Here is a 24,201-nt window from a genome sequence, read left to right on the forward strand (position 1 = left end):
GAATAATTGGGGAAGTGGGTGGGACATTCATACAAGCTTTATGTTGAAAGTGACAGAGGCTAGATCAGAAATGGGGATCTAGGATGAACATGTCCCAACACCTTTCCTTGCTAAAGATTACCGGTATGCTTTGGATTTGAGTAGCAAACCCCTGAATTATGGAAGTGTGAGGAATTTTTTCTTTAAAAAAAGAGTTATAATCGATGTACAACAGTCTAAGAGTTTTAATTAACTTTCTTCACAGTTAATAGCAAAAAAAAAAAGCTACAATTTCTCTCTACCTCCCACTGGTGATATCACAGCATCTTTCTTATATACTAAGACAAGGGTAGGCAACCTTGGCTCTTTTATGACTCGTGGATTTCAACTCCCAGAATTCCTGAACCAGCCAAGCTGGCTCAGGGATTCTGGGAGTTGAGGTCCACGAGTCATAAAAGAGCCAAGGTTGCCTACCCCTGTACTAAGAGATTCTTGGCAATTGAAAGAAATGGCTAAAAATAAAAAGTTAAAAAAATAAAAGGCACCTCATCCCTGTGGTAGATTATGAGATTCTTCAGGTATTTTCACATGTACTAATCCCTTTCTTCCTCCTCCATTTTGCAGCACAGGCTCTGCTTACAGCCTTTGTAGTCAGACACCTGCATTCATCAGAATTGAGGATAATGGTAAGTTGTAAAGACTCATATGCAAGAAAATGGGAGACTATTCGTGTTGTAGCTGCTCTAGGACCAGAAGTCCTAGCTATTGGAATAGATAGCTGTCAAGTGTCTGAGTAACGAAACACTTAAAAGGACTTTCAGTAACGAAACACTTAAAAGGACTTTTTGAAAATCTTTTGTGAAACAGAGCAAGGATACAGGTCAGAATGTAGCTTTGGGAATCCACTGTACTGCATTGTGACGACCTAATCTCCCTTACACACATTATCTATTTTCAGAAAGTGTTCCCAGTTATGAAAACCAAGGTGAGTAGCAGCATAATCGATATTCTTTTTCTTTTCCCCTTCCCACAATCTTTGCCTCACTCTTCTTGAGTCTTTTTGATCTAGATTTGGGCACATGGCCCTTCTTTGGATTCTGGAAGCTTCTTTATAGTTTCAGTGGGGTTTCATTTTCAAGGTGAGGAGGGAGGTAGAACTCATTTATATCTAAAGAGGAGCATCTAATCTTTTGGGGCTTTGTCTTCCCAGAACCACCTTTGGTCCCTGATGATGATGACAATTATATTCCTGGATACATGTAAGTCTTCAGAAAGGATGGGAGTCAGCGGGAAAGCATATTTAGGTCAATATAGTGTTATTTTAGACTGAATAATTTAGTTTTCTATCATTCCCAGTTTGTGCAGAGAGTAGCCAGGGAATGTAACTATAATTACAGCTACTCCCCAACCTACAACAGTTTGTTTAGTAGTGATTGCCTGAACTTACAACAGCACTGGAAAAAAGTGACTATGACTGTTTTTCATACTTATGACCGATGCAGCATCCCCATGGTCACATGATCAAAATTCAGGTGCTTGGCAATCAATTCTTATTTATGATGGTTGCAGTGTCCCAGGGTCATGTGATCCCTTTTTGCGACCCTCTCACAAGCAAAGTCAACCTGAAACCAGATTCACTTAACAACCATGTCGCTAACTTAACTGCAGTGATTCACTTAACAACTGTGGCAAGGAAGATTGTAAAACGGGGCAAACTCACTTAAAAATGGTCTCACTTAACAACAGAAATATTGGGCTCAATTGTGGTCGTAAGTTGAGAACTCCCTGTATAGCATTGTAGTTGTGATGGTTCTCCTTCTCTGAAATGCTCTCCCTGGCCTGGAAGATGCTACCATTGTATGTTTTAGGCATCTGGGTGAAGAAATGACACGCTTTGTGTGAAACCTACTGTATAGTTTTCCCCCCCATTCTTCCTTAATGTGTGTATATGTGCATGTAATTCTGAAATTTAATATATAGTTGTTTCCTTTGTCTGCATCTGAACATTTTAGAGGTTTTACAATACAGAGGGTAAAATTGATACCAAGTTGTTTGAATGTAGGAATGTAATCTAGAAGTTGGATTAAAAACTGTGGTTCATAGATACGGTATATGGGATGAATCACAGTATTTTATTCCTTAAAGTTGTATTTATAGAATTGTTCTATTTATAGAATTTCTTGGTTCCATACTTGGGATTCCTGGATTTTTTTTCATTTATAACATTCCTTGCCATTTGTTCACAGCAGTTCAACCAATTTAATAACTATTTCTTAGTAATTTAAGAGAGGTAATACAAAAAGGGAAAAATGAGCAGTAGAAATAGAGACCAATTCCAATTTATAACCTAATGAAGGCAGTTGTGGGCGAGGAGGAGCAATATTGATTCATTGCTTCATTCTGCTCTTACTGGGTCTTGCTTGCCCTCAACAGAGTGGTGTTGCCTGATGTTCCTATCACAGAACAGAGAAAAAAAGATCATGCCTCTTTTGGTAAGTTGGCAACTAGGAGGATTCTTTTGTCCCTCCTGGTCATGGCCTCTTAATGTTGTTGGATTAAATTGCCTTTCTTTGCCTTTGGGTTCCTCATGCTGCTCTCACATGGTTTCTTCATCTGCATGACACTAGAATTGGAAAGAGAGAAACTTCCAGACCCAGCAAGATTTAAGAAGAACTAAGGGGGGGGGGGGGGAGGAAGGGAACCCTTAGAAGAAAAGGAAGTTGAAGAAGAAAACAGTCTACCCAAACACACATACATCCCTTCCATGTATGAGACTCCTTAAAAAAATACATATTTCTTTAAGGAATTCAGACATTCTGTTTACTTGATCTTAGGGCAATGCAAAATGTTTTCTTTTGGGTTGCTGAGCATTTCAGAAATAAAATCCCACACAATACTTGCAACAACCCACATCATACTTGAAACAACAATTTTCTCCTCAGAGATGGGGCTGTTTTGCCCTGGAAATTAAATTACTTTTCTGATTTACCCTCCACGGTAGATATGCCATCCATGATGATGATAAGAAATGTAGGAAATCCAGGTGCAATTGTTAGCTTTTGTAGCCTCTGTAAAAATATAATCCAGTAAAAATATCACAGAATATTTGTAAATATTGGAGAGAAAACATTTTTTAAGATCAACCATTTTCTGTGGTTGTCAAAGAAACCACATATCAACCACTCGGGAGTTTAAAACGTTGGAAAAATACTGGGATCCTAATTGGAATTCTATTTTCTAAAACTGGTGGATTATAAGACTTGTAACTTTCTACTCTCTATTTTTTCTTCTCCTCTGATTTTTACTCTAACTACTATTGAAGATTTGGGTTCTTTTTCTCCCCCTTAAAATAGAGGGGGGAAAGAAAACTGAAAAGATCTAACTAACTCTGAGATGACATTTGCTGGCTAAATTTGAGACTGCAACCTGCTATTCTTTAAGAGAGACTTGTTGACAACCTTGAAAATAAATAAGATATAAAGCAACCTTGAAGCACCATCTGCAAGATACTCAGCTCAGCTCCTTATGTGGTGGACTTTCTGATTGTAAGGTTTTTTTTTCTAAGTTTAATACACTACAATGGAAGAAGAACAGGAATGGATTTTTTCTACAGAGGAAGTACAGGAACAAATTCTTTATATGTTAAAAGCAATTATCCAAACTCTTCAAACTCAAACTATGACTTCAACCAAAGAATCATCTATACCAGTGGTGGCGAACCTATGGCACGGGTGCCAGAGGCGGCACTCAGAGCCCTCTCTGTGGGCACGCGCGTTGTCGCCCCAGTCCTAGGCCTTCAGCTAGGTTTTATAAAACCTTTTCGCTTTAGGCCTCCGTTGCCATGTGCAAAAAAAAAAAAAGGTTCAATCAGTCAATTTCAACTTCTCGCGGGAAAACAAAAGTTCTTGCAAAGTTGGAATTGATTGATTGAACTTTTTAGTCCCACCCAGTCTGCCGTTACCACTGCAGCCATGCCCATCCAATTGGCCATGCCCACCCAATAGGCCACACCCAACCAATAGGCCACACCCACCTGGCACTCGACGATGCATAAGTGGGTTTTGGGTTGCAGTTTGGGCACTCAGTCTCTAAAAGGTTTGCCATCACTGATCTATACAGAATTCTATAGAGAAAGTGAAACAACAACCAAATGCTATGACAGAAGACTTAGATACTCTACAGCTTTTTTGTGGAAAACACAAAAAAGAAACTGATAATAGAGAACAAGGAAAGGACTTTTCTTATAAACCAGAAGAAATTTGAAGATAAAAAAGAAAAATAGATGAAAGAGAAGATAAATACTTCGGGACAACTGCATCGAATTGGAAAAACAAAGAGACAACCTGCTAAATCAGCTAGCCCTCTTAAGAAAACAGCAACTGAATACCCTTATCAATATCAAACAATAGTCACAATAATACAAGGAGATCTTTTTGATGATTTAAAAGCAAAGATACGAAAGATGATTTGGCAGAGGAAAAAAGCTAGAATAAGACTGAAAGGGATTGGGGTTTTGATTTATACATGATCCAAAATAGAATATATCTAAATGGATAGAATATGTATTCTGAATATAAAATATTGTAACGATTTGAGATAAAAAAGTTGGTTTTATAAAATCTAGAAATATAAATATTGAAATAAGAATATTATATTGTTTTATTAGTTTGTTAAGATATATGGTAGAATTTATATATAAGGTCTGTATTTTAAATATTAGATTGTATGAGGAATTGTGATAAAGGAATTGTGCTTAATTAAAATTTGAAAAGAATAAATAAATATTAAACGTTAAATTAAAAATTTAAGGGAAAATTAACCACCAGGTCACTGATTTGCTAAAAGTTTGAATGTTTATAAATAACTAAGATTTGAGTTTAAGATATTGTTATGAGTTGAGACACAGATTAAGTAAAACTTAGAAGTATAAATACTAATAATTAAATTTGTATATTGGTTTGTGGTACAAATGCTGATGGTTTATTTTATTTTATTTTTTTTCTCTTTTTCTGGAAAGGAAGGAAGTAGAAGGAAGAAAAGAAAAAAAGTATTAGCCCTAAATATGAGATAGGAGACTGAGAAATTGGGATCATTTAAAATCTGGAAATGATAAAGATTAAACGTTAAATTTAAATATCAATGGGAAATTAAAGTTAAGAAAAACTTATTAGGTTATTGTTTAAAAGATGGAATGTCAAATTAATTAAGATATGTATAGACTGAAGATTATTGATGAATACTAGAAAGGTATTTTTTGTTTGATTGATAGAATAAGAACTGTATTGATCTGAATATGACAGTAGATTTTACGGGGGAAAGAGAGGGAATTAGTTGTAATACTTTGAGATTTGTACTGATGATATTTAAATGTAATGGAATTACTGTGCTCAACCGCCACGCTACTTTTCAAATATGTAAATGTAATATTGGAAAATTAATAAAAAAACTTGGGGGGTGGGAAAAGAAAAAAAAGAAACCACATTAGAAGCTGAGATGTCTTCCCAGGTTCTATGAAGAGAAGGACATTCCCTCATAACCGATCTGTTTCTGTGGGATGAGAGTCGAAATTTTTCCCTTCTAACAATTTGGAATATTTTTAGCAACTAGCATGGGGGCTTCAAATCTGTGCTGGTCAATTGACAAGTAAATCCTACCATGTTTTGAGGTGTATACCTAGAGAAGAACAGCTAGAACTCAACTTACAACTGGTCAATTAGCAATTGTTCAAAGTCATAATGGATACCTCAAAAGCTATTTACAACCCAGTTTCAAAGTTACAATGGTCACATGCACTCCCTCCAGTCATGTGATCATATTTTGGATGCTTGGTACCCGGCTCATTTGCAGTATTCTATGGTCACAAGGCCACAATTTTGATGTGGTTTGCTGGTTTCCTACCTTTACTTCCCGTTTCAGCAAAAAACGCCCATTGAGTAAATGGATTTGCTTAACAGTCACATGGTGGTTCACTTAATAACTGCAACAATTCCAGACTCAATTATGGTCACAAGTCAAAGACCACTTGTATACAGAAGATTACAATATTTTATGTGTTTAAAACTTCGGTTTTTCTGAAAAAAGATAATTTATTTTGTAATTACTATATTAATTCGCTATCTTAATTGTTAACAACCCTGAGTACAGGTAGTCCTTAACTTATGACCACAATTGAGCCCAAAATTTCTGTTGTTAAGTGAGACATTTGTTAAATGAGTTTTGCCCCATTTTACGACTTTTCTTGCCACAGTTGTTAAATGAATCACTGCAGTTGATAAGTCAGTAACACAGTTGTTAAGTGAATCTGGCTTCCTCGTTGACTTTGCTTGTGAGAAGGTTACAAAAGATAATCACACAGGCCCTTGGGACATAGCAACAGTCTTAAATATGAACCAGTTGTCAAGCATCTGAATTCTAATCACATGATCATGGTGGATGCTGCAAAGGTCGTAACTGTGAAAAATGGTCATAAGTCACACTTATCAGTGCCATTGTAACTTTGAACGGTCACTAAATGAATTGCTGTAAGTCAAGGACTACCTGTAATATGTATTGCTTCATTCTTTTTAAACATGCTTCCCTTCACCTAATTTTTTTTCTCTAGAGTCCATAATGGACCAATATGAAAATGTGCCCGAGTCTCAACGGCATTCACTCGGTAAGTGGAAGAAATGGGCTGAGAGGAGGGACAGGACTAGTAAAAAAAAAAAAAATAGTAGTGGAGTTGAGTTTGGAAGATGGTTTGGTTGGCATATAGTGGAACAAAGTAAGTTACAATGACGTTCTCATCTATGAGAACGTAGTTTTAAAAATGGTTCTGCAAGACTCCTTTTTCCAGATATATTGGAAGGGTATTTGTTCTTATTTTATTTATGAAAAATTTTAAAACCGCCTAATAGCTGAAGCCTTCAGGCATTTTATAACAAAACACATTAAAAGATTCATTATAATAATTAAAATAATTATAAATAATTATAAACCGCCTAATAGCTGAAGCCTTCAGGCATTTTATAACAAAACACATTAAAAGATTCATTATAATAATTAAAATAATTATAAATAATTATAAATAAATCATTCATTCATTTATAGCACTACTACTAGATTATGTAACAGCTTTGGTCCTTATGCCATCCATCTTGTAAATTCACAGGATTCTTTTTTTTCCGTCGTGTATATGTATACATTCGAACTACTAGACTGTGATGTTTCTCTGTGTCATATATGTATGTGTATGTGGTTATATGCATAATGGTTTTTGTTTTTGAGAGCTGAATGCAATGACATTTTATTTTTAATGTATGCTGATTAGTGTACATTTAAAGTTTTTTTTTTAATTCTATTGTATTTTGAAAAAAGAACATGTAGAATAAATATGGTCGTTTATAAATAAAATGCAAAATGAAAACACACAAGGTAGGCAGCATTCATTCAGAGTTTTAAAAAAAATACAAATTTAAAAACTAATTAAAAAAACCTGGGAAAATAGATCCTTGCCTGATGCCAAAATGATGCAAATGTCACCCCAATTGGGATGACATGTGGGATGCCAGTATAGAAAAAGCTCTCCCATTGTAAATATTGAAGAACAAGAAACAAAGGAAAAATAAAACCCATGTTACATTTGCAAGGATTCATTTATATATAAAAATGCACATTTTGAAATATTATGGTGAATCTCACAGAAATCTCAATTTAAATAGAGACACAGTAAATTTCATAGGGAAAGCAGATTCTAATTTTTGTCCCATCATCTGCCTCCCAGGTCTTTTGAATTGTAATTACCATAATTTCTAGGTACTAAACCAGACATGTCAAACTCGCGACGTCACCTGACGTCGCGCGACGTATCGGAACCTTTTCCCCATTGCCGGCAATGGGGTGGGCACGGTTTCCTCGTGACACATCCATCCCGCAGGCTGGCAGTTTGACACCCCTGCACTAAACTGTGAATTTATTATTATGTTGGCACTGAACCTAGCCAGTAGTGGTTTATTCAATAACCCACAACTGAAAGGAACCCTGACAGTCTGAATGTGTGAGACCAGTCACTGTTGGAAAGGTATTTTTGTTTTCCTCCTGATTGATTCCTGTTTTATTTTTGGTTACCCCTCCAAGCCTTTCTAAGTAATCACATAGGTGTAAGGCAGAAACAATTAATAAAAGGGAAAAGAACACAAAACATTTACCAAATGAGCTATAGTTACTTGGTCTGCAAGATTTATTCTACTTTTTTTCAGCAAATCATGCTGGTTAGACCAACACTAGGGAAGGGTGTTGTCCTCTACTGACATTGATGTGGGATTTAATGTCACTTTTTTTTCATTTCTCCTTTCTCCTGCAAAGGTGAATACGTGAATGTACTAGAGCCAGCACCGATCATACTAGATCCTTGTTTTGGTGAGTGAGGGAAGCTGAAAGGATGGGCAAGGGAAGATATCCTTATTCTCAGCAATGCATTCATTTTCTTTGGCCTATTGGTAAAAAACAGCCCTTTTTAGCTCCAGCATTGCATGCCATACTGAATGGTGGGTTAGAGAGGGTGTCTTACTCCTATCCAGGAAAATGTACAGCATCCCTTGAGTCTTTTACTCCAAGTGGCTTCAAAACAGCTATGGGCACTAGAAAAGGAAAATAAAGGTCCTTCCTTATTTGTCAGTCCCCTGTTGAATTACATTGCAGCTGCTATTGGTGTTTGGGATGGCTCTGCTTCTACAGCCATAATAGCAGAGTTTTCTCAGAGGCTTCTATGCTAGAGATAGCTCTATGATTATCAGGCTTTACAGAAATGGTCTTTTGTTGACTGTAACATTAGGTCAGGAAAAAGTGATAAGTCACTGTGATAGGCAGACGTAAATGACCTGGAAGGCCACTTGTGGCCTTGGGGTAGGAGTTGTTGACTTCTGGTTTAGTCTCTCATTAACCAGTTATCCCCCAAGAACTATTAAAATATGTATATGTAGACATGTACGCACTTTAACACACATTATTGTTTCTCATGTTCCAGCAGTTGGCACTAGTGATCGGGAAAGTGAAGATGATGTTCCAGACTACGAGAATGTCTGTTTTGGACTTTGAGCTATCCAGACCCCAGGAAGGGGATTGGGGTAAATAAGACTTGACTTGTGATAGCAGATAATGCTGTGTACTAAGCCCAGCATTGCCTTTGTTGTGGCAACACCAAATCAATTTGGCTGATCTTGAAAAAGCTAATCATGATTGGACTTGGTATACACCATCCCAGAGTTGTGGTCATCAGAAGAACACCTTGGAAGTCACTGACAAAATATTCAGTGTGTATTCCGATATGTCTGAATAGTTAACAGAAGTTGAGCAAATTTACAAGAACATTATTTTTTTAAACTAAGCAGCCTAGAGTTGTCCCAAATAGCAAGCTGGGCAGTCTGTGTAAAGCCTGTGATGTCTGTTGCTGAAAAGGCTGCAAATCCCACTGTATGCAGCCTAAAGTATCATTTCCTTTTTTCTTCCTTCTAGGTTGAAAGGAGGATTTGTAAGGATCAGTTTTGCACTGGTGCATCTATTCATCTTTGTGAAGGATGGATCACCACCAAGGACACCTTCTTCTGAACATCTTCCAGTTTTGCCGTAACCTGTTTTTTTTCCCCTTGCACTTTGGATGACATATCCTGAGAATTTCTCCCAATTATCAGTAGCAGTATTTTGATGGACCTTTCCCAAAGCAATTCAGTTTTGTGTTTAACTGTTGTTGACTAATAAAGAACCAAGAATTCCACCATCATTTCTACTTGAGGGATAATTGATCCAGGGAACAGAGAGAAGCCTGGATTGGTCTACTAGATGGTAACGAGGATCAATGTGGTCAATTGAGCAAATGAGTCTTGGTGATTAAGCGATGCAGAAGAATGAGCCTCTTAAACATTAGTTCCATTAAAAATGAAGTATTGTGTGCCATTTTTTTCCTTAGAGGGTGGTGTTATTAATTATGTAGATGTGACAAAATGAGACATACAATGTATCATATAACGTTTGCTTTATTTCTAAATACACAAATAGCTGCACCCTCTGGATAATAGTCCATTGAGCCCAGTAATTGTATATTGGGCAGGACATACCGTACACTTAAACATTGACTTTCACATCTTTACAACCTTCAAGAATTGAACCTGTCTTTTTCCAGGCAATGGAAGTACTGAAAGGAGAAGTATATGTAATTGGATTTGTCTTTACAGTACAAGAAAGTTAAGTACCTCTTTATTCCTGAGTTATGATCCCATTTCAGTAGGAGGTTTGGAAAGCGTAGCAATGGTCCCCAACCTTTTGGCACCAGGGACCAGTTCTGTGGAGAGAGTTGTTTTCCACGGACCAGAGGGAGTGTGGTTTCGCATGCTGCTTGCATCCCGCAGATGGGGCTTGTTTGCATGGCCCAGTGTTTGGCATGCCATGGACCAATGCTGATCCACGGACCGGGGGTTAGGGACCCCAGTCTAGGATTCGTATAAAGTGAAAGATGAAGCTAAAAAAAGAGTGCCTTTTGGGAGACTAGCTCATCATAATAAACTATAATGTAGTCCATATCTTTGGGCATAGCATATTATGCCCAAATGCAACAATTGTGCTGTGTTAAGTTTTAAACTGTAGTAAGTAAGTCAATCTCCTATTTTGTGTATCAGCATCATATATTGTTAGTGGTGCTCCCCAGGCTGGTGAATCCTTGGGCAATGGCCCATTGGGGGCCCCCATATTTTTGGGAGTTCCATACTTACCAGTTTCTCTTCCTATTTGCTCCCTCAAATTCTGTAGCAACTCTTTCTTCCATTCCAGCATCTTTGCTGTTCTTTCTCTCCCCTTCATGAGATAGTGACCCTGGCATCTTTTTTTCTCCTTCCCTTTAACTCCCTGACTTGTTTGGCTAATGGATTGTTATAATTAATGTTATAATTAAGTAGATCTCTAGTCTTAACGTGCAGCATTAATTCTTGAATGCTCCATAGCATTCAACAAAGTCTGAGGATGATTCAGAACATTTATTTCCACCTCCCCCAGACCCCAATGCCATGGCTATTCAAGTGTCCTGAACAAACTGGATCAAATGTCGAAAGCATTTGAAACAACTTGGAGCAAACCTTCCGGAGCTTGCCAGAGAGATTCCCACAAAATGTTCTAATGCTGTTTCCCAATAACCCTTGCCCTAACTATTTTTACACCAGACTCATACTTAGATTGGATTCAAAGCCATTTAACTGCCTGTCTCCATTCCATTAAAGGGAAACTGCGGGCATTATAGTTCTGTGACAAGATTTCAGTAGCTAATAAATCATCAGCTATGCAGAAATCCAGATTGGAGACGCAACTAGGATTCAGAATGTGCATCACCATGCTTTTTAAAAATGGTCTCACAATGTTTGCACACATCCAGGAGAGTACAGCCTCGATTTATGACCATAATTGGGCCTAGAATTTATGTTGCTAAGCAAGGCGGTTGTTAAAGGAACCAGGTTATGATTTTTTTTTTTTGGTCACAGTGAATTCCTGCAGCTGGTTAAGTGAATCATGCAATTGTTAAGTGAATCCGGTTTCTGGGAGACTATGTCCTTGACTTATGACCAATTTCTGTTGCTAAGCAAGGCGGTTGTTAAAAGAATCATGCCCAATGTTATGACCTTTTTTGCCACAGTGAATCTCCGAGTTGTTAAATGAATTATGTAATTTTTAAGTGAATCTGGTTTCCCCCATTGACTTTCCTTGTTGAGAGCTGGGAAAGTCACAAATGACCACAAGACTCCAGATGCTGCAAACATTGTAAATACTGGTTGCCAAGCATCCAAATTTTGATTAGATGACCATGGGGATGCTGCGACAGACATACTGTAAGTGCGAGGACTGGTCATCACTTTTTTCAGTGGTGTTGTACCTTCAAATGGCCACTAAATGAATGGTTGTAGGTCAAACCATAGGGAACTGTAATTTTTCATGAATAGTTTGAAAAGTCTGGGTTCAAAGGGCAAAATGTGATTCAGAGCATGTGTGTGCAGTATCTGTCAACTGTCCTTATGCCAAATACATCTATTCCTGGGATTGCATGTTAGCTGAAGAGGGCAGCCATCTAAGTCTTGGAAAAGACTCAGCGGCTTTAAAGGGCTAGTGCAGAGATAGGCAACCGTGGCTCGTTTATGACTCGTGGACTTCAACTTCCAGAAATCCTGAGCCAGCATGGCTCAGCATGGAAACCCCTCCCTTTCTCAGCATGGCTGGCTCAGGAATTCTGGTAGTTGAAGTCCACTAGTCATAAAAGAGCCAAGGTTGCCTACCTCTGGGCTAGTGACTGGTGCTACATACAGGCCACACTGAATAATTAATTCTTTGCTCTGTGGATGAGGATCACTGCATAGTCCTACAGATTATTTCTGTAAATCTATTGTTCCCATACTGTTATTGGTATATGATAGTACCCTATGTTAGAGTACTATTAAACCAGGTTTTTTCATAGTTAAATTATGTACATAAATTTTGCATATTGGATGTGGTGAATGTATTTGCACGCTAACATGCTGGCTGAGGAATACTCCGTTTAAGATTTTAAAGTTGCTGACATTGAGAAACATTGGCAATTTTTAAGACTTTGTGGACTTCAACTCTCAGAATTCCTCAGCTAGCCCTGCATGGGAGTTGAAGTCCAAAAGTCTTAAAAGTTGCCAAGTTTGGAGACCCCTGTGTAGAGAGACTGAACTAGCACCCTTATAACAGGAGTTCTCAGGGAACTGAACTGTGATGGGACAAACAAGTTGACTGTATTTGAAGCAGGTGATTGCCCTGAATATTGAGCAAGCAGGATGGATATTGCATACTGCCCACCAGTTGTCCTTTTAACACTTGATTCAACAATTCATAAGACAGAAAACATCATTTGTATTATACCAGGGGTTTTCAAACTTGGCCCTTTTATGACCTGTGGACTTCAACTCCCAGAATTCCCTAGCCAGGCATGCCTGGCTGAGGAATTCTGGGAGTTGAAGTCCACAAGTCATAAAAGGGCCAAGTTTGAAGACCCCTGCATTATACTGAGGCTGTATCTCAGATGTTTGGGGCTACAACTTTTTATTGTGGTACTTGTTGGTCCAATACAGCAATTGCAGACCAAAGCATTTAGAATGCATCAAATGGAGAAATACTGCAGCTGCTCAGTGGCAAGAGGTTAATGACCTGTCAGAGAGCAAGCCTTTTTTCTTATTATATCTCAAATTTCAGGGCAGAATTTTTAGGAAGGGAAACAAACAAGTTTAAGATTCTACACTAGAGACAACAGATTGTGAACAATGCTGGCATTAAAGACTGAAAAACAATTATATGCTGAGGCAGAAGAGACTGCCTACAAAATTCTACCCAACCCCCTTACTGTAAATCTTAACAGTGTTTACTCTAAGCTCAGACAAGTCAACACGCTTTGCCCAAATGTAGTATGCAACTTTCTGAGTTGGAGCATTGAGTGAAATGTGCCATTTTGACTGGTTTAATAAACCATTGTTAAACAGGCTGGCTAAATGGGTAGAGTTTGGAACCAGCCAATTCTTTCTGTGAGTGAATACTATATTCTATAAGTCAGAACTGGCTGGGTTGCATAATATGCTAAACCAGGGGTAGTCAACCTTGGCTCTTTTATGACTCGTGGACTTCAATTCCCAGAATTCCTGAGCCAGCTTAGCTGGCTCAGGAATTCTGGGAGTTGAAGTCCACGAGTCATAAAAGAGCCAAGGTTGACTACCCCTGCGCTAAACCATAAATTATGGATTGCAAATCACAATGGCTGCGTTTGGGCAACATGCAACCCTAATACAAAACAACATAGTATGGCCTGTATTGTTTCCAGTGGACCTCTGTTAAGAATAGAGTGAACTAGGAGCAGGGAATACTCTTTAAAATTCAACCAACCAAAATGATTAGGGTTAGGGTTAAAGTCAGTTGTGAATGCTCCAACACAGGAAGTTTTTAAGAAGAGACTGGACAACCATTTGTCTGAAAAGGTATAGGGTTTCCTGCCTGAATAGGAGGTTGGACTAGATGACCTCCAAGGTCCCTTCCAACTCTGCTATTCTATTCCATTCCAATCCAATCTCAGCAAGGCACGGCCACTTCGGATCGTCCCATCGCTCCCAGAGGGCGGGGATGGGGGTGGAGGAGCGGACAGGCCCAACACGGTTGCGGGCGGGGGGGGGAGCGGATTTGCAGAGTCTTTCGTTTTAAAGTCCTCCCATTGGACAAGTAGCGCCTGGCGAGTGGCTTTTTTCAAAGTCGGACGGACGAAGACGGAGCCGTCGTTCCCCTCCCTTCTCCGCAGTCATGGAAGGCTCGTAAGCGGTTTCTCACACCCCCTCTACTTCGCCTATCAATAATCAATAAACGTGCAAATCTTCTTGATTCCCGTGGCTTGCTTAGTAATCCGGAGGGCAGTTGCTTTAAGAGCACGTCGCCCGTCCGATCCTCCTTTTTTTACATTCTCACCTGGTTCCTCTGCTTCCGTTTCCTTACCTCTTTTTTTTTTTTTTTTTTTTGCAACGCGTTTCTTTCGGATGCATTATTAGGAGAAAGGGCGTGAGAATCCGCTAACGGCTAATATCGCGGCTCCCAGACCGCAGCAATACCACTAGCTTCAAATACTGTAGCTTTTTCCGGCGGGTTGAAGTAGCTTTCTTGCTTAGGGAGCTTGCTACCGTAATAGATGTAATACAGCGGCATCTCAATAATAGCCAGGTTAAGCCTTTGAAAGCAGGGCTGTACATCAGTCGAATGGAGCTCCTTTTGAACCCCACGCTGTTCAGTTGGCTTTCTCTTGTGTAAGCCTCCATAGGCTCGCAGTTGCAGACTTCCCAGATTTCACATTTAATCTAGTCAAAAGTCTCCCTTAAATTGAGCTTGCCTGCTGATTGTTTGATGGGTGCACCCCTTGGGCAGAAGTATCACAATGTGGTTTTGCTGTTACAGGAGTTTGATTTAGAGCAGGGGTCCTCAACCTTGGCAACTTTAAGACTTGTGGACTTCAATTCCCAGAATTCCTCAGCCAGCTTTAAGACTTGTGGACTTCAAATCCCAGAATACCTCAGCCAGCTTTGCTGGCTGAGGAATTCTGGGAATTGAAGTCCACAAGTCTTAAAGTTGCCAAGGTTGAGGACCTCTGATTTAGAGGGTGTTTTTATGCAACTTTCAGAGATTGACCATAACATTAGCTAGTTAGATTCTTCCTGGAAAGTTACTACAGGTAGCCCTTGACTTAGAGCAGGGGTCTTCAAACTTGGCCCTTTTATGACTTGTGGACTTCAACTCCCAGAATTCCTCAGCCAGTGTGCCTGGCTGAGGAATTCTGGAAGTTGAAGTCCACAAATCATAAAAGGGCCAAGTTTGAAGACCCCTGACTTAGAGCCATTTGTTTAGCGACTGTTCAAAGTTACAGTGGCAATGAAAAAAGTGACTTACAACCAGGCTTTGCAATTACAACTTTCACAGCATTCCTACAATTACGTGATCAAAATTTGGATTTTTGGCAACTAGTATGTACTCACAATGGTTGCAGCATCCCTGGGGTCATGTGATCACTATTTGTGATCTTCCAAGCCAGCTTCTCGCAAGCAAGTCAATGGGGGAAGCTGGATTCGCTTAACAGTCATGTGATTCACGTAACAACAGCAGTGATTCGCCGAACCATGGTTAAAAAAAAAAAAGTAAAATGAGACGTAATTCATTTAACAACTGCCTTGCGTAGCAGCAGAAATTCTGATCCCAATTGTGCTTGTATGTCAAGAACTACCTAAACCTCTCAGAGAAATAGCACATTTTCACTTGTATAGCGACTTTCCCATTTTTATTACTCTGATCTGTGACTGCTAATAAAATGATAGTCAGGTGAAGTGGCCACTAAGATTGTAATACAGACTCCTTTTCATGTAAATTATACTTTTTATTTTGTGCATGCGAATTTCAGGTTAACCCTGGTGCAGTCTTGTTTCATGCTGGGTTCAAAATACTAATTCCCAGGGCTTTTTTTGTCATAGAACACCCAGAACGGAGTTCCGGCACCTTTTTTAGATGGAACCTTGTAGGGTAGGCAAGGTGGGTTGTATGACGTGTGTGAGTTCTGGCACTTTTTTTTTTTTTTAACAAAAAAAAAACAACCTGCTAATTCCACTAAATGTGCACCTTCTGAGGGACTGGCCAGTTTAGTTGGGGAAACAAGATCTGATATGCAACTTAATATGCAAATAGATCCTAGTGAATTAGTACAAGTTGCAGATTTCAGAAGAATATTTTTAATATGTTTTGATATTTTGCAACACATGCCTGGGAAAGTTTTACAGTGTGTGCACGTGAGTGCTTGCCTTGAGTAATATGTCTTTCCACCATCCCTCTGTAGCTACCGCACTCCTTCCCAAGAAGCCTATCGTGCAGCCATGGTGCTTTCTGGAGCTGGTGATGCCCTTGGATATCGCAACCAGCGCTGGGAATACTGTACTTCGGGGCCCCAGATCCACCAAGAGCTCCAGGAAATGGGGGGACTTGGCAAGATCCGTGTAGCCCTCCCTGATTGGCCAGTCAGTGATGATACTGTGCTGCACCTGGCGACTGCTGAGGCCTTGGCCACAGGTGAGTAGTTGGAAGCAAAGGGAAGCCTTGCAGTCTTCTTTTGCAAATTTTGGTTCACCCCAAAATAATACTTCTCTTACGTGGTGCTTTATAGGAGCTGGTGGTTTTATACAATTTATTAAGCACTCTTGGTAAAATGTTCCAAGGTGCATCTGTCTCCTATTTTAGAGGGTCCTGCTGGACTTATCCAATAGTAACAATTCCAGCTTTTTAACCCGCACTGGGAAACAGGTCATCATTTTAATTTCCAATAGCAGCCAATGACAGCACTTGCCCGACGCTGAAAAAACTAAGTAGGATCCAAGCTGGTTAGTACTCAGCTAGGCAAATAGCAGGAAATACCACTGCTGTAGCTTAGGTTAGTGTTTCTGAACCTCAGCTACTTTGACATGGGTGGACTTCAATTCCTAGAATTCCCTAGCCAGCAAGGGAATTCTGGGAATTTAAGTCCATCTTTCCTAAAGTTGCTGAAGTTGAGAAACACTGACCTAGATCAGGGGTCCTCAACCCCCGGGCTGTGACCCCTACTGGGTTGTGGCCTATTTGCAACTGGGCTGTGGCTCGGTGCGCAGGCATGCACAGAGCATAACTTGCGCAAGCAGTTGACCGGTGCACATACATGCATGCCCACAGTTCAGCTTGCGGTCGAGTTGTGTGTGCATGGATGTGCGCGCCAGTCTGCTGCTCATGCAAATCATGCTGGGCACACGGGACTACCAGCCTGCCATTCTCACAGCCTGGTTCCCCTCTTCCCACCCTCCTCAGCCTGGCCGCAAAGCCTCAAAGGTTGGGGACTGCTGAGTTAGATGACTAGGCGTTAGAAGATAATAGTGACAGACTACTCCTGTACTGTGGCCAATTAGTCAAAATGGACATGAAGTCAATAGGGACAGTAACTTATCTCAGATATCTGGGTCATAGGATCTAATTAGACATTCCTAGGATGCTGGCTTGCAATTAATGCTACAAGCCTTCTGAGTTTAGATTTTGGGATTACAGTAAGATTTCATTTTTTTTAGTTCTTTGTTCAATTTTGTATAGCTGCCTATCTTACATTTGTGTCTGTGGGTGGCTCACGTCATTTTGGGGTCCTCACACCCTTGAGGTGGATGATGTTAAGGTACGAAGGCTCGTATCCTTAGCAGTAATGACCCAAACATTTTCCTCAATAACTTTTCCCAACTGGATGCAGTAAAAATGTGGTTGCCCTACAAGATTTATCTCTACCATCAGTCTTGCCCACAAAAGAAATTTTACATGAAAAGGGATCCTTCAGGAGATCTCTGCATATAGGGGTTTTGAGTAAACTTCTATTGGTGATAAAGTGCATCAACAGAAGCCCTGGGCAGAGCAGAAGGACAAGAGCAAAGTAGATTCTAGTCTCAAATTTAAAAATAAAAATTGTTCTCTTGTGTTTCCCATCTTTTTTGCATAGGGAAGACTGGAGAGCCCTTGTTCCAGGAGCTGGCAAGCTGCTACGTAGAGGCTATGAAAGATATGGAGGGGAGAAAACCTGGGCCCACCAGTATTCTGGGTAATACACACACACATACACACATTGCATATTTAATGACCATTCAAAGTTACAAGGTCACCGAAAAGAGTGACTTAAGACTGGTCCTCACACTTATGACTGTCACAGCACCCTAACAGTCACATGATAACTTGTGTTAATTTCTTGGCAACCGGCATGTATTACAATGGTTGCAGCATCCCAGGGGTCATATGATTGCCCTTTGCGACTTTCCCAGCCACCTTCCAGCAGGCAAAATCAATGGGGAAAGCTGGATTCACTTGGAAAGTTCAATCCTGACAAGCAGACCACTGTTACTATCTTCACACTGTAAGTGCCACTATACATTGTGTAGCACCACAGTTACAAGACTAGCAGCTCTTTGACTTAGTCTAATTTTTAAAAAGGCATGTTCAAGATTCCAGATGCTTTTTATTAAAATAACAGAACCTTGACACCTAGTAGAGTTTCAAAAAACACCAGTGTTTTTCAGCCTTGGCAACTCCCAGAATTCAACAACATGTCTGGCTAGTTAAGTCTGGGAATCCAGATATCTTAAAGTTGCCAAGGTTGAGAAATTGTTTTCTACATGACCTTGTACCAAACAAAATTAAGCTGGGTTTATCTTGAATTTCTCACACTTTCCTCTTCTTTTCTGCCTTAAAAGTTCATTCCTCCTTTCTTCCCTTAATAGCTTGCCCACTCCTTTCCCTTCCCCAAGGTTAGCTCTAAATTCCTTTACAGTGAGAGTGAGTGAACAGCCTAAGGTTTCACAGCAAATGTACAATAGAAACTATAATCAAACTGTAGACTCCCTTTATCCCCACTCAGAGTCAGAGCCACAATTTATAACAGCCATGTTATGGTTGATACTTATATGTTTGTTCACTTTTGTACAAAATTTTCATTAAAACATTTAAACAATGATAAAACTAACACAAGCCAATGCAAAGCACGGAAGAAAAAAGCAAAAGCAAAAAGTGGAAGAACAGAAACAAATAGAAATAGAAAAGAAACAAAAAAGAAATATAAAGTGGCTTCTGATATTTTTCACAATAATAAGTAAAAATATATTTTATCCTTTCTCTCTAAAGTTACATCATATTACTCTCATATCTACAATATATTCTGTCTAATCATCCAAACCAATGGCTTCCAAGGGACCAGTTCCATGAGGGCAGTTTTTCTGCATTTTGGTGGGGGGGGGCATGGTTTTTTGCACTGCCTGGATCCCTTGCATGTGCAGATGGGGCTTCGCTCGCTTATGCAGCCCGGTTCCTGGCTGCACAATGGCCCAATGCTGGTCCATGCCCTGTAGGTTGGGGATCCCTGATCCAAACCATAAATCACACATTCATTTTTTAAAAGAAATTATGCAAAAAGCTGTAAGAGGCTTCCAATAATCAATGAATATGATTAGTGTCTATAATCAAAGAAGAAAAAAGATTTTGCTGTATGTTGTTTACTTTCAGTTTCAGGAAGAAAAAAAAACAGTTACAAAAATAGTCAAGTTTCTTTAGCTGTACACAAATCTTCCATTTTAGATCACAAACCTTATTGTTTTGTTCTGTAAACAAATACGATGTCCAGGACAAAGGATGTCTAACTAAAAATCCAATGTCATTTGGGCAGTAAACATTTCAATGTGCTATTTTTTTCCTCCACCTGCTTCTAGGAACATCTCAGTTATGTCCAGGAGAGCCAGATGGATATCACATTCCCTTCAATCCTAACGCAACCGGTTGTGGTGCAGCTATGAGATCCATGTGCATTGGGCTTAGGTAATACATGATGGAGAAGAAAATAAGAGCAAAGCAGGAATAGCAGAATGATCAAAGGTCAACACAAGATCATCCTGATTCCCAGCCAATCTCTCTTCCAGGTATCCTCACCCCTCTGATCTCAACACCTTGATCCAAGTCAGCATAGAAAGTGGAAGAATGACGCATCACCATCCCACAGGTAAAGGGACATATGGAGTCATTATTGTATGACTGACTGATCTCAGGGCTTAAGGAACGGGAAAAAAACATTATGTTTATGCTGGGCAGCTTTTCTACAATACAGAAAAATTGTCCTGGGGCTGGGCCTGCAGTAGTGACACAGGTTGAGCAGGCTTCTTTCCATGTCGCAGGATGAGGTGATAGAGTCTGAAGCAGTAAAATTGGCTTTTTTGATGTGTTGTTGGAGTTTTCTGAGATTTGGGGCTGCTAAGCATGAGTGATTGTTATTAGATTGATGACATCACAATTACTGTACAATATATATTTTCCCTATCTATCTTCCTTGATGTAATATGAACGGGATTTCTAAAATAAATACGGCTAAACCACTTTCACCAAATTTTTTACTGGAAAGATTCTGTTTGAACCTGCTCCTAATATGTAAAGTCCTAGGAAGACCAGACAATTTTTATGTGAATCATCTTTTAGAGATTCAAAACCCTTCTTCTCTTGTGCAGTAGCCAAACTCTGTGTTGCCACAATGAAAATAAGGCATAATTGGTCTCAGGAATAAATGCTTCTCTTTTATTCATCAATTCAGCTTTCAATCAATTAGTTTTTGTTACAGTCACAGACCAGAATTATCAATTCAGCTTTATTATGTCTTAGTTTTCTTGTTTTAGGCAATATATAGTTTACTTCATATATTGTAATATTTTAGATGTACACTTGCACTAACATACCAGCATAGAAGCATAGTATATAGTTTCTATGAAATTTCTTGTCCTATGAAAATCCTTTGGGGATGAGCTTAGCTATATTGTCCGTTTCCTTTTCTCTCCTTAATGTTTTGGTGCTGGGAATTTTTGTGAAACATCACAAAAATTGTCAAAAGCCAACACCCATTGTCAAAGCCAACATGCTCTTATCTATGTGGTCACTAGAAGTAGAAAACAATTTGATAGCACATAATCAGTCATAGTAACTTATGTTACCCTTTTATTATAGAGATTCTTGTTATGTTCTCACTTTATCTCACCCATTCGGTTTTACTTTTGTGTTGCATGTTTGGCTGGTCATTGACTGAATAAAGTTGTTATACAGGCCTTACCTTTGGAAGTTTGGGGTAAATTTCAGTAATTGAGTCAAATTTAATGTATAGAAAAACTGAGAAGGAAAAAAAAGGGGGGGAGGGGACTATAGAGTCCTGAAAGACACATCCTTTCTCTACTTCCTCTGTGTAGGCTATCTGGGATCTCTGGCTTCGGCCCTCTTCACTGCTTATGCTGTCCAGGGGCTGCCCCTTGAGCTCTGGGGATCTGGGTTGCTGAAGACTTTGCCCCTTGCCATGGAGTACATCCAGGCTACTGGGGTTGAGACTGAAGCCAATATAGCAGCTTGGACCTATTTCCAAGAGAAGTGGGAATGGTAAGTAGTTGGGACAAGAGAGGGAAGAAGGAACGCAGGGCTCTTGATTAAAGCTGGAAACAATAGAAGTGGAGATAGGCGGTTCAGAAATGTCATAGATAGATAGATAGATAGATAGATAGATAGATAGATAGATAGATAGATAGATAGATAGATAGATAGATAGATGATAGAGAGAGAGAGATGCAATTTGAATAACATTTTTTTTTCAGGATCTACTTTTCCAATTTGGGGAATCCTCTGGGGCTATTCCACCTGGTGCGCAGGGAGGGAGAAATCTCGTCTAGTTTCCTGATTTGCAAGGTTTCTCAGGATTCCTATGTTCCTTCTGCTCCTATTTAACATCAGCTTGTAGCTGCTGGGTAAGGTTATCTACCAGCAAAGGGTCAAAGTTGATGAGTGTGCTAATAATAACACATTAACGTCTTTACCCTGAGCCAAGCAGGTGAAATATTGTGTTTTCACTGCCTCGAGTTATTTATAAAACTAATAAAGGCAGGATATAAATAAATAAGATCATCTAGGAGCAACTATTAGACCAGAATGTGATGGCGTGGGAAGTTACCAATGCATTATAGTAAGCCCATACATCACAACAAGCTTCACTCGCTTCCTATAAGCTTTGGGTACAATTCAAAGTGCTGGTTATCAATTACAAATCCTTTCTAAACCCTATCTGCAGTTGTCTCTGCCCCATGAGATCCAGCAAGGTGAGTATGTGTCCTTCTAGGAAACAGAGTCATTAAATGGGACCCAGGGACTGTGCCTTCTCTGTCCCAACAACACCTTCTCTATGGAACAGCATATTCCTCCCCCCAAATCCAGATGTCTCTGAACCTGTTAGCCTTTCCAGAGGCTAAAAGAGTCTACCTGGGAATGATTTGAGGATCGGATTATGTCTATGGAGATTCTCAGTTATCCAGGTCATGGTTGTCCAAAAGTGCTTTTTCAAAAGGCAAGTGGACTTCGTTTTTTCCTTGAAGATGTTTCATTTCTCATCCAAGAAGCAAAATATTGTCAAGGAAAAAACAAAGTCCGGTTGCCTTTTGAAAAAGCACTTTTGGGAGGATTGGATTATGTTTACTGTTCATTCTATGTGATGCTGGGGGTTTTCCTTTTGTTTACTTTGTTTTTTAGCCCTATGCCATCCTCCCAGAATCCCTATTTGTGAGCTGGACAGCCATATAACTAGAATACACAAATGTAACCAAAACATCCCACATTTAGGTACCTCTCTGAACGGGGTCTCAGCGATGGTCGGGGCCCAGTTCAATTTCCTGCTGCCTACGGTCCTGCCGAGCGGGATGTCATCTACAAAACCTTCAGCCTGGACGGATGGGCTGGACGGAGTGGTCATGATGCCCCCATGATTGCCTACGATGCCCTCCTGGGTGCTGGGAGCAGCTGGGAGCAGCTCTGCGGATGGTCCATGTTCCATGGTGGTGAGTGACAATCTCCCTTGTAAAATGCTTGATCCTAGAACTAGCTGACACTGTGCTCACACGCATATCACAGATGTTAGGAGTATTTTATTAAGGCTTCCAAGCCTGAATTAGTATTCCCTTGTGCCAGCACCAGCTCAATCCCAATGAGTTCCACAGGCTACTCTCAAGAAGCCAACCCTAATCCTCAAGGCAAAGGCAAGTCCAATCCATTAGGCAAAAAGCAAGCCTCTAAGGCAAAGGCAAATCCACAAGATAAGGCAAGTCCACAGGAAAAGGCAAGTCCCCAAGGTAAAGGCAACGCAAAGGCAAATCCACAGGGCAATGGCAAAGGCAAGAACACACAGCAAGGAAATGGACACATTGTTCTGAGCATCATTTCACTCCCCTTACTGAGCTGAATAACTGCTTCCTGGTACTGCTCATCAAGAGGGGCGAGGCTGCCTCCTCATGAGTAATCTGTCTGACCTTCTTTGTGCCTGCCTCCTCTCAGCCCTACGTGCTCTTAGATCTGGAAGACAACATAGTTCTTCATCTCCATCAACCAATTGCAGCCGGGTGCCCTCTACACCTGAAGCCTCTGGGCTTCCCAGCTGCAGCTGCGTCTCTCCTGCCTCTAGCTCAGCCAGCTGCTCATCTAGTTGCTTCCCTGTGCTCAGCCTTTCCACTCCTGGCTCATAGCTCTTGGCTGCTGGCTCATCTTTCTCCAAACTAGCATCTGGAGAGGTGTCTGGGGAGTCATCGCAGCCACTCATAATCTTTTTTTTCTGTATGTTGCTCTTGCCCTCCAGGAGACAGTGACTCCACAGGGGTCATCGCGGCTTGCTGCTGGGGCCTTATGTATGGTGTCCGAGATATCCCATCTGGAAATCACATGGAACTGGAATATCGAGACAGGATGGTCTCTGCGGCCGACTCTCTCTATCGCCTGGCTTGGGAGCAGGGCTCTGTTTGAGAAGCCGTTCCCATGGCTAACATCCTCAATTCCTGGGAAGGCATAAATTGAAAACTTGCAATAGATTGAAAACGGATGCTTTCAAAATAAATTGAAGCTGTATTCTGCCTCAGTTTTGTGGGCTGGAGGAGGGATCCGTGCCAGAATCCTAAGATTCTGTATAGAGGAGTCCTTTAAGATGCAGATTCCCAAGACCCTGCGTAGAAGTGTCCCCAGGGAAGTGATTAAAAAAAACCATCTCAAGATGGAATCAGAACCATGTGATTGAAGTCCCACCCTTTTGGGGTGGAGTTTCAACCACAAGCTTGTAGCTGCCATTTTGATTCCTTTGAC

At 40.2% G+C, this 24,201-nt stretch overlaps 1 protein-coding gene and 1 non-coding gene across 3 annotated transcripts; both read left to right on the forward strand.

Annotated features, from left to right (window-relative positions):
- The first annotated feature begins 1,204 nt into the window (after window positions 1-1,204).
- Window positions 1,205-9,721, forward strand: LOC107282513. Of its 2 annotated transcripts, none has more exons than XR_003810352.1 (5): window positions 1,205-1,238; window positions 6,581-6,634; window positions 8,323-8,376; window positions 8,984-9,083; window positions 9,472-9,721. It is a non-coding gene; the product is annotated as a linker for activation of T cells (transcript). The 2 variants fall into 2 exon arrangements; XR_003810353.1 differs by having other exon boundaries at window positions 8,987-9,083.
- A 4,484-nt stretch (window positions 9,722-14,205) lies between these two features.
- LOC107282553 (protein ADP-ribosylarginine hydrolase) lies at window positions 14,206-23,970 on the forward strand. The gene is made up of 8 exons (XM_015810349.2): window positions 14,206-14,303; window positions 16,358-16,587; window positions 18,023-18,121; window positions 19,776-19,881; window positions 19,983-20,062; window positions 21,288-21,471; window positions 22,699-22,913; window positions 23,705-23,970. Exons 1-8 carry the CDS (start codon window positions 14,293-14,295, stop codon window positions 23,866-23,868), a joined length of 1,089 nt encoding a protein of 362 aa, XP_015665835.1. The 5' UTR covers window positions 14,206-14,292; the 3' UTR covers window positions 23,869-23,970.
- The last annotated feature ends 231 nt before the right edge of the window (window positions 23,971-24,201 follow it).

The sequence above is a fragment of the Protobothrops mucrosquamatus genome, unplaced genomic scaffold (genome assembly GCF_001527695.2).
Source record: "Protobothrops mucrosquamatus isolate PMUCROS unplaced genomic scaffold, P.Mucros_1.0 scaffold8, whole genome shotgun sequence".
In the NCBI taxonomy this organism is placed as follows: Eukaryota; Metazoa; Chordata; class Lepidosauria; order Squamata; family Viperidae; genus Protobothrops; species Protobothrops mucrosquamatus.

What these genes read in the sequence shown, in the direction of transcription:
- LOC107282553 (XM_015810349.2), top strand. An exon ending in TGGGCCCACCAGTATTCTGG is followed by an intron (nt 18,122 to 19,775) that starts GTAATACACACA and finishes ACCTGCTTCTAG; the next exon opens with GAACATCTCAGTTATGTCCA. An exon ending in ATGGTCCATGTTCCATGGTG is followed by an intron (nt 22,914 to 23,704) that starts GTGAGTGACAAT and finishes CTTGCCCTCCAG; the next exon opens with GAGACAGTGACTCCACAGGG.